General features: G+C 40.1%; 1 protein-coding gene across 1 annotated transcript in view; it reads left to right on the top strand.

Moving 5' to 3' along the window:
- TXNRD3 (thioredoxin reductase 3) overlaps nt 1-12,652 on the top strand; it is a 72,503-nt gene extending 59,851 nt beyond the window's left edge. Inside the window, exons 15-17 of the mRNA XM_047735696.1 lie at nt 9,777-9,872; nt 11,519-11,653; nt 11,863-12,652. Coding sequence (XP_047591652.1) covers nt 9,777-9,872; nt 11,519-11,653; nt 11,863-11,925 — 294 coding nt within the window. The 3' untranslated portion in view covers nt 11,926-12,652. The remainder of the gene's footprint in view (nt 1-9,776; nt 9,873-11,518; nt 11,654-11,862) is intronic.
- Nucleotides 12,653-15,261: the final 2,609 nt, after the last annotated feature.

The following is a 15,261-nucleotide window of genomic DNA, read 5'->3' as shown; positions in this document are numbered from 1 at the left end:
AGAAAGAACAGTTTCATCACCTCCAATATCATACTTCTTTTTAGTCCCCAACATTTAATATGAGCAGACAATCAAAGGTTATCAGACTTGGAAGAAGCAGACTATGTACATATGCACAGAAATAATGTATTACACTCATGAACAGAAAGTAGGACATACCTTCAGAAGTAACATTTAGAGAACCAACAGATACCTGGTGGAAAGGCAAAATATGATAGCAGAAATTAAAAACCTATCGGATGGGCATTTATCCTAGAGAAATGAAGACTCATGTTCATTCTGTGTGTACATGAATGTTTATAGTAGCTGTATTCATAATAACTCCAAATTGGGAAAACCAAAATGTCCTTTGGCAACTGAATGGCTAAACAAGAGGCCATGCATCCATACCAAGGAATGTTACTCAACAGTTAAGAGGATGAATAGGAGTGCTATTATGGAAAATGGTGACATGGAAGCTCCAGAAATCTATCCCTTCACTGAGGCAACAACTGAACTGGCAGGAAGTGTTTGAAGCAGTTCTGGAACCCTCAACTCTAGTTGAGTACTTTCAGGAGAGCTTGAAGAGAAGGCTAGGAGACTGTGGTGGATTTTTCTGTTGTGGTAATAGCCAGTGTTGCACAAATCCAGCACTGTGGTGGATATTTTGCAAGGCTGATGGCCTTTACTCCTGTTGTGGCTTTCTGGGGCCAGAGTGGGTAGTAAGGACCTTGTGCTCCAGAAATCAGGGCAGTGTTTTGACTGCCCATCCCTGCTTCTGATTGCTGAGGAGTTGGCACCAACCTCCACAAACTGAAGTGGCTTCCCTGCTGTGGTGGGACTTCAAGAGAGAGCACTCCCTTCCCCCCCCCATTTTGGGAGTCAGACCTTTAAGGACATCTTTGTCAGGTCCCTGGCTGACCTCAGAGACAATAGAACAGAAACCACAGCAGTAAACACACAGTTTGGAAAAGTCCTACATGGATGATTCCAGCTCTCAACAAACAAAAAACCAGCACTCTCTGAGGTGTGGAAATATGTAATTTCCAGGGTTACCATGTTATAATACTCAGAATGTCCAGGCTCAAGGGAAAAAACAAACAAGCAACGGAGCATATCTATTAGTTTACTAAGTTTACCATAACAAAGTACCACAAATTGGGGACTTAAACCGCAGAATTCTGTTGGAAGTCCAACATCAAGGTAGTTGACAGGGTTGTTTCCATTTAATTTCTGTGAAGGAGAATCTATTCCATCCCTTTCTCCTAGTTTTTGGTGTTTTACTGGCAATCTTTGTCATTCCTTGGCTTGTAGATCTTACCTTATCTTCACTTGGGATTCCCTGTTGGTGTGTGTATGAGTATCCAAATTTTTCCCTTTTAAGGAAGACAACACTCACATTAGATTACGAGAACCACCCTACTCTAGAGTAACTTCATCTTAACTAATTACACTTACAATGACCCTATTTCTAAATAAGATCACATATTAAGATACTGTGGGCTAGAACTTCAAGATGTGAATTTTGGGAGGACACAGTTCAACTCATAACAACATACAAAGAAACAGGAAAGTAAGACCTATTCACAGGAAAAAGAATTTGACAGAAACCATTCCAGGAGAAGGCCACACTTTGGAATTATTAGTCAAAGACATTAATCTCCTGTTAAATCAATATTAAGTATATTCAGTGAGCTAAAGGAAACTGTGGGCAAATAACTAAAGGAAGTCAGGAAAATGATGTCTGAACAAAATATCATTAAAGAGATAGAAATTATGAAAAGGAACCAGACAGAAATCCTGGAATGAAAAGTACAATAACTGAATTGAAGTATTCACTAGAAGTTCATCAGCATATGTGAGTATGCAGAAGAAAGCATCAGTGAATGGAGAAAAAGGAAGAAATTCTGAGAGATGAGTGGGATACTTTGAGGCACACCAACACATGCATTAAAAGAGTCCCAGAAGTGGGTGCCTGAGTGGCTCAGTGGGTTGAGTATCAGCCTCTTCTTTTTGACTTAGTTCATGATCTCATGGGTCCTGGGATCAAGCCCAGTGTCCAGCTCCACACTCAGTGAGGGTCTGCTTGAAAGAATCTTTCCCTCTGCGCCTCCCCTGCTCAGTCGCTCTCTCAGTCTAAAATAAATAAATCTTTAAAAAGAAAGCCCCAGAAGGAGAAGGGAGAAAATAAGAGGGCAAAAAAAAAAAAAAAAAAAAAAGAATGAGGAAGTAATGGTCAAAACTTGAAATACATAAACGTGCACATCCAAGCATCTAAAGGACAACCAAGCAGGGTAAACTCAGAAATGCACACTGACATGCATTACTGTCACATTGTTAAAATCCCAAGGAAAGAGCTAGTTTTAAAAATAGCAAGAAGGAAGCAACACATCATATGAAAAGATCTTTAATAAGGTAAATGGCTGGATTTTCATTAGAACCAGTGGAGGCCAGAAGACAGTGGGGCAATGTAGTTGAACTTCAGAAAGAAAACTATCATCAAGAATTTTGTATCTCGCAAAGGATAATAAGACATTTCCAGAAAAACAAACACTGAGTGAATTCATTACTAGTAGACCTGCCCCAAAGAAATGGTGAAGAGACTCCTTCAGACAGAAATGAAAGGACACCAGATAGTAACAGGAAGCTATAGGAAAAGTCGACACTAATAAGGATAACTTCTTAGGTATATATAATAATCTGTGTTGTTGCAGTTTTGTTTTGGTTTGTAACTATTCTTTTTTTGGCTGATTCAAAAGGGAACTGTATTAAACATTATAAATCCAAGTTAATGAGTATGTATGGTATAAAATGTGACCTGTGACAATAAGAATATAAAAGGAGGGGATAGAGATATATTTTTGGAAGCACAGTGTTTCCATGCTGTTGAAACCTTAAATTGTATTATTCCAACAAGATTATTATAAATGTAAGGTGTTAATTGTAGTTCCCAAGGTAACCACAATGATAATTTTTTAAATATACAAAAAAGAAGAAGAAGCCACTCAGAATGATGCACTAGAAAACATAAACTAAATGCAAAAAAAGTTAGGAATAAAGGAATTAAGAAGTAAGAAAACTGTAAGACCTCCAGCAAATAAATAGATAAATGCAAAAGTAAGTTCTCATTTATCAGTAATCCTGTGACAAGTAAATGGATTAAAGTCTGCTATCAAAAGACAATTTGTGCTAGGGAATGGGGCAGTAGGGAGAAGGTGGTTGGGTTATGGACACTGGGGAAGATATGTGCTATGGTGAGTACTATGAAATGTGTAAGCCTGATGATTTACAGACCTGTACCCCTGGGGCTGATAATACACTATACGTTGGTAAAAATAATTTTAAAAAGACAGTTTGTCAGATTTCACTTAAAAATAGAATCTATCTGTATGTTCTTTAAAGAGACTCACTGTAGATATAAAGATGCAGATTGAAAGCTAAAGAATAGAAAAGGATCTTTACAAATAACAACAAAAAGAGCTTTATTATTATTTTCAGACAAATAGAATTTAAGTTTAAAAAGTTACAACAGAGAAAAAAGGATGTTATATATTGATTTAAAAATTCAATACAGCAAAAATATATAACAGTTGTAAACATATACAGCCTAAAAATATATGAGGCAAAACTGACAGAAAGATAAATAGATACTTCTGCAGTAATAGCTGGAGACTTTAAAATACTCTTCCTTCAAAAATGGCTAAAACAAGCAGACAGGATACGAAAGTGGGGTACTTGAGCACCTATAAACCAATTAGATCTAATGTACATTAGGACACCCCACCCAACAACAGCAGAATACACATTCTTCTCAAGTGCAAATGGAACATTCTCTGGGATAAATCATATGTTAGAGCACCAGACAAGTCTTAGTAAATTTTAAGATTGAAATCACATGAAGTATCTTTTCTGATCACACTGGAATGAAACTAGATATCAGTAACAAAGAAAAACTTTTTAAAAAGGCCAACAGAAATAAACTTTTAGCTAGATTGACTAGGAAAAAGAAGACTCAGATGGTTAAAATCATAAATGAAAGTCACTGCAGCCAAGATCAAGGAGATTGCTGCCAGTGTTCTCTGGGATTTTGATAGATTCCTGTCTCACATTTAAGTCTTTCTTTTGAGTTTATCTTTGTGTATGGTGTAACAGAATGGTCCAGTTTCATTTTTCTACATGTGGCTGTCCAGTTTTCCCAGCACCATTTGTTGAAGAGACTGTCTTTTTTTCCCCATTGGATGTTCTTTCCTGCTTTGTTGAAAGTTAGTTGACCATAGAGTTGAGGGCCCATTTCTGGGTTCTCTACTCTGTTCCATTGATTTATGTGTCTGTTTTTGTGTGCCACATCTTCTTTATCCATTCATTTGTCCATGGACATCTTGGCTCTTTCCATAGTTTGGCTATTGTGGACGTTGCTGCTATAAACATTGAGGTGTAGGTGCCCCTTCAAATCAATGTTTTTGTGTCCTTTGGATAAGTATGTAGCAGTGCAATTGCTGGGTCATAGGGTGGGTTATTTTTAACTTTTTGAGGAGCTTCCATACTGTTTTCCAGAGGGGCTGCACCAGTTTGTGTTCTTACCAACAATGCAAAAAGGGTTCCCCCTTTCTCATCCTCACTAACATCTGTTGTTTCCTGAGTTGTTAATTTTAACCATTCTGACTGGTGTGATGTGGTATCTCACTGTGGTTTTGATTTGGATTTCCCTGATTCCCAGTGATGTTGAGCACCTTTTCACATGTCTGTTAGCCACCTGGATGTCTTCTTTGGAAAAGTGTCTATTCACGTGAAAGACATTTTTGTTTTCTCAGTTCTGGAGGCTAGAAATCTAAGCCCAAGGTGTCAGCATATTCTTTCCGTGGGCCATGACAGAAGGATATTCCAGGCCCCCCTCCTTGGTTTGTAGATGGCTGTCTTTTCTCTTTGTATACACATCATCTTCCCTCTGAGTGTGTGTCCTAATTTCTTTTTCTTGTAAGGACACAGTCATATTGGATTAGGGCCACCCTAATGACCTCACTTTAACTACCTCTTTAAAGATCCTATCCAAATATGGTTACATTCTGGACTATTAGGAATTAGGATTTCAAAGTACAAATTTATGTTGAGGCTGTGACATAATTCAGCCCATAATAGAACTAAAAGAATTTAGCAAAGTTGCATGGCATGAAAACACACAAAAATCAGTTGTATTTCTATGTACTTGCAATGAGCTCTCCAAAAAGGAAATTTAAAAATAATTACAGTAGGATTAAGAAGATATCTTAGGAATAAATTTAACCCAGATGGCAAAAGACTTGTCCACTGAAAACTTTGAAACACTGTTAAAAGAAATAAAGGGAGACCTAATTAATTGGAAAGACATTGCCTCTTCATGGATTAGAATACAGTATTGTTAAGACTCAGGATAAATCCTGGTTGGTAGAGGGAAAATTAAGTCTAATGCAAAACAAGATACTCTTTAATTCCATAGAAAATTAAAAGTTCATGAGAGTAAAATAACCATAGTTTACTATGTGACTCAGATGTAAATAGCTTAATTTAAAAAATAGCTTTACTGAGATAGAAGACATATACCATATAGTTAACCACTTACAGTGTGCAATTTAGTGAATCTTAGTATCTTCACAGATTTGTATGCGCAGTACCAGAAAGAAACCTGATACCTGTTGGCAATCTCTCCCTGTGTTCCTCTATCCCCTCACCCTTGGCTCCGGGCAATCACTAATCTAATTTCTGCCTCTGTAGATCTGCCTGTTGTGGGGCATTTCCTGTAAGTGGCCTCATTTTGTATGTGGTCCTTTGTGACAGGCTTCTTTCTCCTAGCGTCAGCTGGTTTTCCAGATTCATCCTTGTCGTGGCATGTGCCAGTCCTTCATTTCTTTTGATTGCTGGATAATAATCCATTATTTGGAGAATACATGTTTTATTTATCCATTCATCAGTTGACAGACAAGTAGATTGTTTCCCCTTTTTGGCCATCATGAGTAAAGCTGCTCTGAGCTTTCCTGTACAAGTTTTTGTGTACACAGCGCTATCTGTTTTCTTGAATCTATACCTATGAGTAAAATTACTGAGTCACAGGTAACTCTGTGTTGAACTTTTTGAGGAACTGGCCAACTGTTTTCCGAGCTGTACCATTTTACATTCTCAGCAACAATGTAGGAGGGTTCCAGTTTCTCCACATCTTAGCTAACACTTGTTATTGTCTTTTTTGATTATAGCTATCTGTAGTGGGTTGAGTGGTGACTCCCCAAAAGATATATCCACAGCCTAGCCCCTGGAACCTGTGAATGTGACCTTGTTTGGAAAAAGGGTCTTTGCAGGTACAATTAAGTTAAGAATCTTGAGATGAGATTGTCCTGGATCTTCTGGCCATGTACCCAAGAACAGGTATCCTTATAAGATAGAAGAGGAGAGGGCCATGTGAAAACAAAAGCAGAGATTGGGGTTATGCAGCCAAAGACAAGGAACATCTGGGGACACCAGAAGCTAAAAGAGGAAAGAAATACTCCTTTTGGAGCCTTTGGGAGGAGCCTGGCTGTGTGGACACCTTGATTTCAGATTTCTGGCCTTCAGAATTATAAAAATATTAACTCCTTTTGTTTTAAGCCACCAGGTCTTGGTAATTTGTTGGGGCAGTGCTGGGAAACTAATACACCAGTCTAGTGGTGTCTCTTTACAGTTTCCATTTGCATTTCCTTGATTACTAATGATATTGGGAGTCTTTTCATGGCCTTATTGGCTAGGTGTATATCTCTTTTTGTTCAAATGTCTATTTAGATCCTTGGCCCTTTTAAAAATTGGGTTGTTGCTTTATTGAGTTCTAAGAGTTCTTCGTATGTTCTACTTCCAAGTCTCTTACCAGAGAGATGATTTATAAAACCTCTTATCCATTTGGCAGGTTGTCTTTTGATTCCTTTGATGGCTTCCTCTGAAGCTCAGAAGTCTTTCATTTTGATGAAATCCACTTTATCTTTTTTTCTTTTGTGTTTTTGACATCACATTGAATAAACTGTTGACCAGTCTGAAGTCGTGAAGATTTATGCTTGTGTTTCCTTCTAAGAGTTTTATCAAAGCTTTTAGCTTCTACATCTAGATCTTCAATCCATTTTGAGTTAATTTTTGCCTATGATGTGAGGTAGGGGTCCAGCTTCATTCCTTTGTATGTGAATATCCAATTGTCTGTGAATAGCTTGACTTAGTAAGCAAACACTGATAATTGATTTAGCTGAGAAAATATCTGTAATTGGGAGGATGAGTGGGTCAGGAAGGGTGTCCAGTGAATGGGTGGTAGGGACTGAGGAAGAAAGGGAGTTAAGTCCTCCTCGCTGGTAGAGGCAAGCCAATAAAGCCTAAAATGGAAAACTCAAGAAGTAGCAACATAAGCATGTTATTTAGAAACATGGAGGTAAATAAAGAGGTGAAAGCAACCTAGAGATGCTGATTTCAGTGCCTGGCCCCTTCCCCAGAGATGCTAATTTAGCAGGTTGGGCATGTGTCCACCCCACCCTAGGATTCTAATGACCAGCCAAGGTTGTGAACCATTGATCCAGAGGTGCTGACTTTAGCCAACCCATGGGCATTTTCTTTTGCCCACAACTCATTTACAGTGTATGTAGTTCTAGAAGGAGAAAGAGTGCTCACTATGATACTTAATTAAGCTGACAGAAGAAGAGAAAAGTGGAAATAGCTTAATGTCTGAAATCTGCATTTTAGTTAAGAAACAGACTCAAATTGTAAAGAACTGAAGAATAAAATGAGACCAGCAGGGGCGCCTGGGTGGCTCAGTGGGTTAAAGCCTCTGCCTTCGGCTAGGGTCATGATCCCAGGGTCCTGGGATCGAGCCCCTCATTGGGCTCTCTGCTCAGCAGGGAGCCTGCTTCCTCCTCTCTCTCTGCCTGCCTCTCTGCCTCCTTGTGATTTCTGTCTGTCAAATAAATAAATAAATCTTTAAAAAAAAATGAGACCAACAAAATAAAATCATTTCTGAACCAGGCAGATACAACTGCAGCACTGATCTGCAGATCCAGCAGTTGGAAAACATACTCTTTAAAAAACAAAAGTGAAAGCAGTTGCCTCCAGTTGATTGAATGGACATGGGAGACAGACATTGTTGTTTTCATAATAGAGCTTCGAAAATTACATCTAATAATTGTGCATAATTTGATAAATTAAAAAAGAGACAATAACAGATTCTGAATGAGAGCAATGGGGAGATGAGCCCTACTGGATATTAAAATTTATCATATAGCTGTAATAATTAAAATTGTACCATAGTGGCATACAGGTGGATGGAAAGATGGGTGGAGCAGAATATGAAACCTGGAAATGGGTTCAAATGCTTAGAAGAATTCATACATGATAGAGATCGTATTTTAATCAATGGGAAGAGACATTCATTTAAAGGCATTGGAATAAGTGGATGTGGCCATTCAAGAAGCAAGTAAACTTAGATCCACACTTCACATCCACTTGGAACAAGGAGGACCAAGGATTTAAATAAAATAAAATCTTCCAAATACTAAAAGGAACATCACACACAGAGCACAAATGGGAGAAAGAAGGAAAAGGAATTGAAACGTGGGAGCAGAGTGGCATGGGACAAGCCAGAAACAAGCTTGCTGTGGGGAAAATCTTGTTTAAAACCCCAGAGCTTTCACCATCTCTTTTCTTAAGCTGTATTTTAGGAAGTACTGTCTTGATGTAAAGAAGCATTTATCTTCTATTCCTGATAGCCAGAGAGATTGATAAGTTTGTCTTAAAATACGTGAAAAGTTTGTTGCTTTTCTGTTAAATACAAGTTTTATTACAAGTAACTGTGTTCTATGATAGCTTTTATTATTTTTTTTTATTTTCAGCATAACAGCTATGATAGCTTTTGAATAAAAATTTCATTTTTATTAGCTATGCACCAACAATTGATGCTTCCCTAACATTTAAAATATTTATTTCTGGATGGTGGGGATTTTTTGTTTAGTTTTGTTTTTGGTTTTTACTTTGTGAATTTCTTCACTGCCTTATTCTTATGATAACCTTGGATAGTTTTTATAAAAACAATAAAGACATAATTCAAAATACAAAATACAGAATCCTATTAAAGAACAAAGCACCAGTATTTAAATCCTTCCACTGTGGATTTTAGTTCAGAATTCATTTCTTACCCTGTCAGCAGACATTAATTGACTGCCTTCTGTGTGGAGCGATTAGGATGAACAGGCTGGGGCAGTATAGCCCCCACGAGTGGAGGACGTGTTGTACTTTGTCCTGGTTCCCAGCTGACCAGGCCAGATTGAGAGCCTTCCAGGCGCACTCAGAGCACTGGAGGGAGGGCTCTCAAGTAGCAGAGGTAGTGTTCTTAATGTCTGTGAATGACTGGCACTATTTTATTTCTTCTGCTTTTCCCTAGATGTGGTGTGACTGTGAAACTTGTAGGCAGGGTGTCAATTCACTTAAGCAGAATCTCAGTCTTTATTTACCTTCTCGGGTGCCAGAGGGCCTACTGCATTGCCCTGGACAGTAGCACCCTAGGAAGGTTTGAAAATGGAATGGAATTAATTGGGAGATTTTTTTGGATTGACAGCAGAGCAAAAAAATAAAAAAAGTCCACACACTTGTACAGCTGGTATTTTAGGACAGTGGTCCAGATGCTGCCATCACACACCCAAGTCAAGATCATAAGACTTCAAATTGGTGAAAGCTGTTCTAGAGATGATCATCTTTGTATAATTAAAGAGCATATGAGGGAGTGGTTTTCACAGACATTGATCTTGGCCTATTTCTCCCTTGTCTTGCAGGTATACCATACTTTTTTCTGGCCTCTTGAATGGACAGTGGCCGGCAGAGACAACAATACTTGTTATGCAAAGATAATTTGCAATAAATTCGACAACGTACGTAATACGATTGTACGCTAAAAAGCTGTCATTTTAAACTTCTCTTTTAATCTAGTATTTGGATTTGAATGATCTCTTTCAAGACTGCTTTGGTGGTGAGGCAGGAATCCTTCAAATTGCTACCCAGTATATGTGTTTGTGTTTGTGGACGTTGAACACATGACAGACGGTAAGGGAGGCTAACTAATACCATTAAAAAAAAAAGAAAGAGTCATTGAAAGATGTCTCTTCCCAGAGCTATCTAACTTAGCTGTTTAGATGGTCAGTGAAAGTTTTGGTCATCAACTGATAAAAGGTAGGGTGCATGTATGCCTTTTGTAAATTGACCAAATGTGTGTCAAAGCCTTTAGAAAGAGACGCTTGCATGGAGTGAAAACCTGTTAATTAACTGATTCCTAATGAAGGCTTTCATGAAAGAAGAATTGGTGGGGTGGAGAGCCGGTGGGCAGAGGCTTTCGGCCTCCCCCGTTCTTGAGGTGAGCATGAAATTGATAATGGACGCCTGCATTATCGGGGTTGAAAGCACAGCTTACTCATGACTTGTTTTGTAAAGAACCCTGAGTGTAGAAAGCAGTGGGACTTGGTTCGCCCCTTTTGAAGAATTGCTATTTCTGGAGTATCGCCCTAGGACTGCCTCCCTTCCTGTGATTGTATGGTGGAAAGTGTGAACGAGGTCTGCCCTCACACACTGCCTCTGTTTTCATTTGTAAGTGGAGATTTTCATCAGAGGTCCTTTGTCTCTCCAGGCTGCCCCCCCTTGTCCCCCACTTTGCCGCATGATTCCCTACCTCCGACATTCCAGCTCAGGGGCCTTCCGTGGGGCCCTGAGAACTCCCACTTCTCATGCACAGCTCCCGTGGCCTCTGCGGGCCGGACCCCTGAGAAATGCAGCTCCTAGAGCTCTCCTGTGAGCACCCACCACTAAGTGTGCATGAGGCTGCGTGTGTGCTCTTTGTTCTTTCTCCAGAACGTGGGCAGCGGAGGTCTCTCTTCTGCCCTTCGGCCTTCTCTCTCTTACCTGTTGAGCACTTTCACCAGTGAACATCAACATGGAGACTAGAGTCTGATGAAAAAACACTGGATGGCCTAAAATGCACTGTGTCCTTGGAGACAGACTTTGACTCTTGCTCCCTGTCTTGGTGGGTCTGCTTGTCCCCTGCGCCCTGTCCCTCCCTTCGTGCAGGCCTGGGTGAAAGGCCCGCTCTGGCTGCTCCTAGTTATGTCGGGAGCCTGGCAACATGCTTCCTGGGCCGGAAACCACAGCATTTCCAAACCCTGACTTATCCAAGCCCTAGAATTATTCCAGCGTTGGACTTTAATTCAGATTTGTTATGTTGTTGTTTAGCACCATCTCAGCATAATTTGGAAATTTACATCATACTAATGAACTCCTTCATGCGGTGGGTAAATTGCTTGTTCTAGTAAATTTGAGTGCAAATTAACTCTGGATGTGCATTTGCTGGCTCATTTAGCAGATTCTTACAGTGGTTCAGTTTCATGATAATGTTCTCTGCTCAGTTCAACATAAGAGTTCTTTTTCTGTGGTAGCTGCCGTAAATGTTAACTGCAAACTTGCAAAAAATAGATTCCTATTCCGATCATTAACCTGCCAGGCTTCTCTTTCTTATGTTCGCCTATTCAAGGATCGGGTGATAGGATTCCACGTTCTCGGACCGAATGCCGGTGAGATCACCCAAGGGTTTGCGGCCGCAATGAAATGTGGGCTCACAAAGCAGCAACTGGATGACACCATTGGAATTCATCCCACATGTGGTGAGGTACGGAGATAGGGTTGGTTTTTACTGATTTCAGTTGGTATGGTTTGAAGAACTGTTGTAAAGCCCATCGTCAGAAAGATTTTTATTAGATTGCTTTGTATATTTTAAAGGTTAATCTAGAAGTGATATTCTAAACGTGTTTTCTTAAAGCAATACTGAAATACTGATGGCTAGATATAAATGTGCTTGGTTTTCTTCCTTTCAAACAGGTGTTTACAACCTTGGAAATTACAAAGTCGTCAGGACTAGACATCACGCAGAAAGGCTGCTGAGGCTAGGCCCGCTGCTGTTGTGGTTTTCCTTGTCCTATTCCCATTTCTCTCAAAAACAAGAATGCCCCTGGGTCAAGTGAGTCGGTGCTCAGGCACCTGCTCCAATGAGTGGGGCACAGTGCTGGACTTCTCTTCCCAGCACAGAGATGAGAAGGATGAGGAGGCAAGATGGCAGCAGGCGTTGTGCTCAGCAGGCTTGGCTGGCTGGGAGAGGCACATAGGCTGCCTCCTTGACGGCTTAGCTCGGAACCCATTGTGAGGTGAGCTAAGGCCGATGCTCTTCCATGTCAGACTCAAGCTTCCCTCTGAAGGACCTTGCAAGCACACAACTCACCCAAGTTAATTTTTCTGGTTGCTGGTATTTTTATCCCCATGCTTTGTTGTTTCTCTGAAAGTGTTTTCTCAGTGTGGAAACTGACTGTAAAGTGGCGAGTCTCCAGTACGTGGGCCTGGAAATCTGTGTGGTCACTGATGAGTGGTGTCCCAGAAGTGCCTTCAAGTAGCTGGCTGTGGCACGTGGGTGCCTTAGCAGGAAGTTGGGTACACCGGGTAGAGAGTCAGCCATATACACCATACACCGTCAGACTCCTGCCTTGTGCCTCACCCTCTCTGGGTTCCCAGTGGCAACCACCTCGGAGTCCTCTCTTATTAGTGTCTCATGTCAGACATGCTTGAATGTCTTCTCTATGTTGATCTTAAGAGTAATATTAAAAAGTTTTTAATACTGTATGATGTGAGATCTAATTAATTTAAAACTTTAAAATGATTCAAATCCGTATCTATTGAATAGATATGTCAAGTTCAGTAAATGGACAAGTGATGGGAGATTCTTTTTGAATCTGTACACGTGTCAGCATCTAAAAGGGGTCTCCCCCACACCTTGAAGTGGGGGTCTACCCAAGGTCCTTCTGGAAAATCTGTTGTTTTCTTGAGAAGCGCACCACAGAGCGGCCAATGCCAAGAAGGCAGCCTGTGCTCTCTTGAACAGGACATTAGCCATGAACCCACTGTCGTAGGATTGGATAGTTCTGTGGTCAGGATTTCTAGCCATAGGTTTCAAATGAAAGATTTGAAGCCATTCAGCAGTTGGGGAACACCAGCGGAGCCTTTGAACACCTAGTCGAGCCTTTGCTCCCCTCTTTAGAGACAGGGAATGGAGCAGGGCTAGAGTGGGGATGGGGACCCAACTACCTGACAGAGGATCTGGTTATTGAGTTGCCTTTTTACTGGGGAGAGAAACATACAAATATAACTATGAAAAGTAAGGCTGGTTATAGCAATTACTACCACCCAGCTAGAGACAGCCAGGTAAAACAGGAGGATGCTATTAACTTCCACTGGATATGGGGTGAAGGGTAGTTGATTGATCAGAGTTTAATGAAAGCATCTGTATTTGAACTGAACCATGAGGGGTGAATAGGATTTCAAGGATTTAAAACAATCTGGAGAGATTCTGAGTGATGCTTTTGAAGGGTTCAGCTATAATTCTATATAAAATAATTTAAAAAAACCTTTTTGGTACTATATTGCTGAGCACCACATATATAGAAACAACCAAGCATTTGCAGGACCCCAAATGAAATGAAACCAGGAAGCCTGAGAGTGGGTTCTCTTTGCACTCAGCATAATGCAGAAAATCTTAAAGCCCAGGTATGCCCAGGTGAAGTTTCAAACGGGAAGCCTTTGTGTAAAGCTGGGGCCCCAGTGGGCTGTACCACCAATGGGAGGATGAGCAAAAAACATACCCTGCTTCCCAGAAAGAAGTAGCAAGGAAATTTGGCTATGTTCTTAGGAGGAAGGAAGTAATCCACCCAAAGAATTTTAACCACTGTCTGAGTAGCAGGCTATTGGGAAGCCTAGTTATCTTCCCTTTGCAAGGGGGAGATTGGGCTTAGATGTAAACCTATCCGTAGTTGGCTCCCCCATACACTCCTTCCCCCTTTTATCTCTTTGCTCTCGTCTCCTCTCCTGGGGTAAAGGTGGGCCTGAGATAATGGTGACAGATTAGGTTTAACAGAAGATAAAACTTGTATGTACCTAATAACATACAGATGCCTACAGATTTGTAAGGAAAAACAGACATCCTCTATTATGGTAGAGATTTTAATATTCCTCAGTAGTTAGATGAAATACAAGAAAAGTCAGTAAATTACTGAGCCATCAATTACTGAGCCATCAAAAAGAATGAAATCTTGTCATTTGCAACAACATGGATGGAACTAGAGAGCATTATGCTAAGTGAAATGTCAGTCAGAGAAAGACAAATACCATATGATTTCACTCATATGTGAAATTTAAGAAACAAAACAAATGAACATAGGGGAAGGGAAGGAAAAATAAAATGAAAACAGAGGGAGGCAAACTGTAAGAGACAACTCTAGAAAACAAATTGAGGGTGGGTGGAGAGATGGAATACTTGGATGATGGGCATTAAGGGGGCATGTGATGGAAAGAGCAGTGGGTATTATATGCAACTGATGAATCACTAAATTCTACCCTTGAAACTAAAAATATAGTATATGTTAACTAAATTGAATTTAAATAACAAATTTTTAAAAGTCAGTAAAAATATAGGATTGAATAATACTATTAACAAGCTCAGTTTAATGAACTCAGAAGAGCGTCACATTTAACATGGAAATTTCCTCATTTCAAGCACATTTGAAATATTTATGAAATTTGCCCAGGGTAGCCTCAACAAATTTCAGAAGACTGATATCACAAAGGGATAGGAAGAAAGATATCTGCTGTGGGACTAACACAAGAACGTGGGACCTTAAAATCCATACAGTATGATGGAAAGTGGAGTATGGTGGTAGTGTGAGGTGAGTGAGGGGTTAGAGGGAGATCAGGCTGGAAAGAACTAGATTAGAGCTAGGATCCAGTCAACAGGAAGTGAGGAGTTCTGGAAAAATCCTAGACTTTGAAGAGTGACGACTTGGGAATGCCTGGTCCTGTGACTTATGACATATGACTTATATGAAAGAACAAGTTGCTTAACTTTTCTTATTCTTCATTTATTAGGTATGGACAATATTGCCTGTTTCACAGACTTAAAACAGTTAAGTTCCTGGCATACTGCATATTGGTGTGGGATATCTTGGCTTCTGTGATAATGAATAGGGGCCTTATTAAGGAAAGTTCTTGTAGACACAAAATAGTTTGGCAATAGATAGTCTAGTGGGAGAAATATTGACAAATCCGTGCTTTGGCAGACTTCACCATGGTGGGTAGCCTCCAAGTTGGCTCCCAGGTTGGATTCCACAGCTGCAGGTTGTCACATCCTTGTGTAGAGTCCTCCTACATTGTATCAAGGTTGGTCTCTGTGACCAGTAG

Source organism: Lutra lutra, chromosome 1 (assembly GCF_902655055.1).
Source record: "Lutra lutra chromosome 1, mLutLut1.2, whole genome shotgun sequence".
Classification (NCBI taxonomy): domain Eukaryota; kingdom Metazoa; phylum Chordata; class Mammalia; order Carnivora; family Mustelidae; genus Lutra; species Lutra lutra.
Note: the sequence above shows the minus strand (reverse complement) of the source record. Positions and strands in the feature narration are given on the sequence as shown.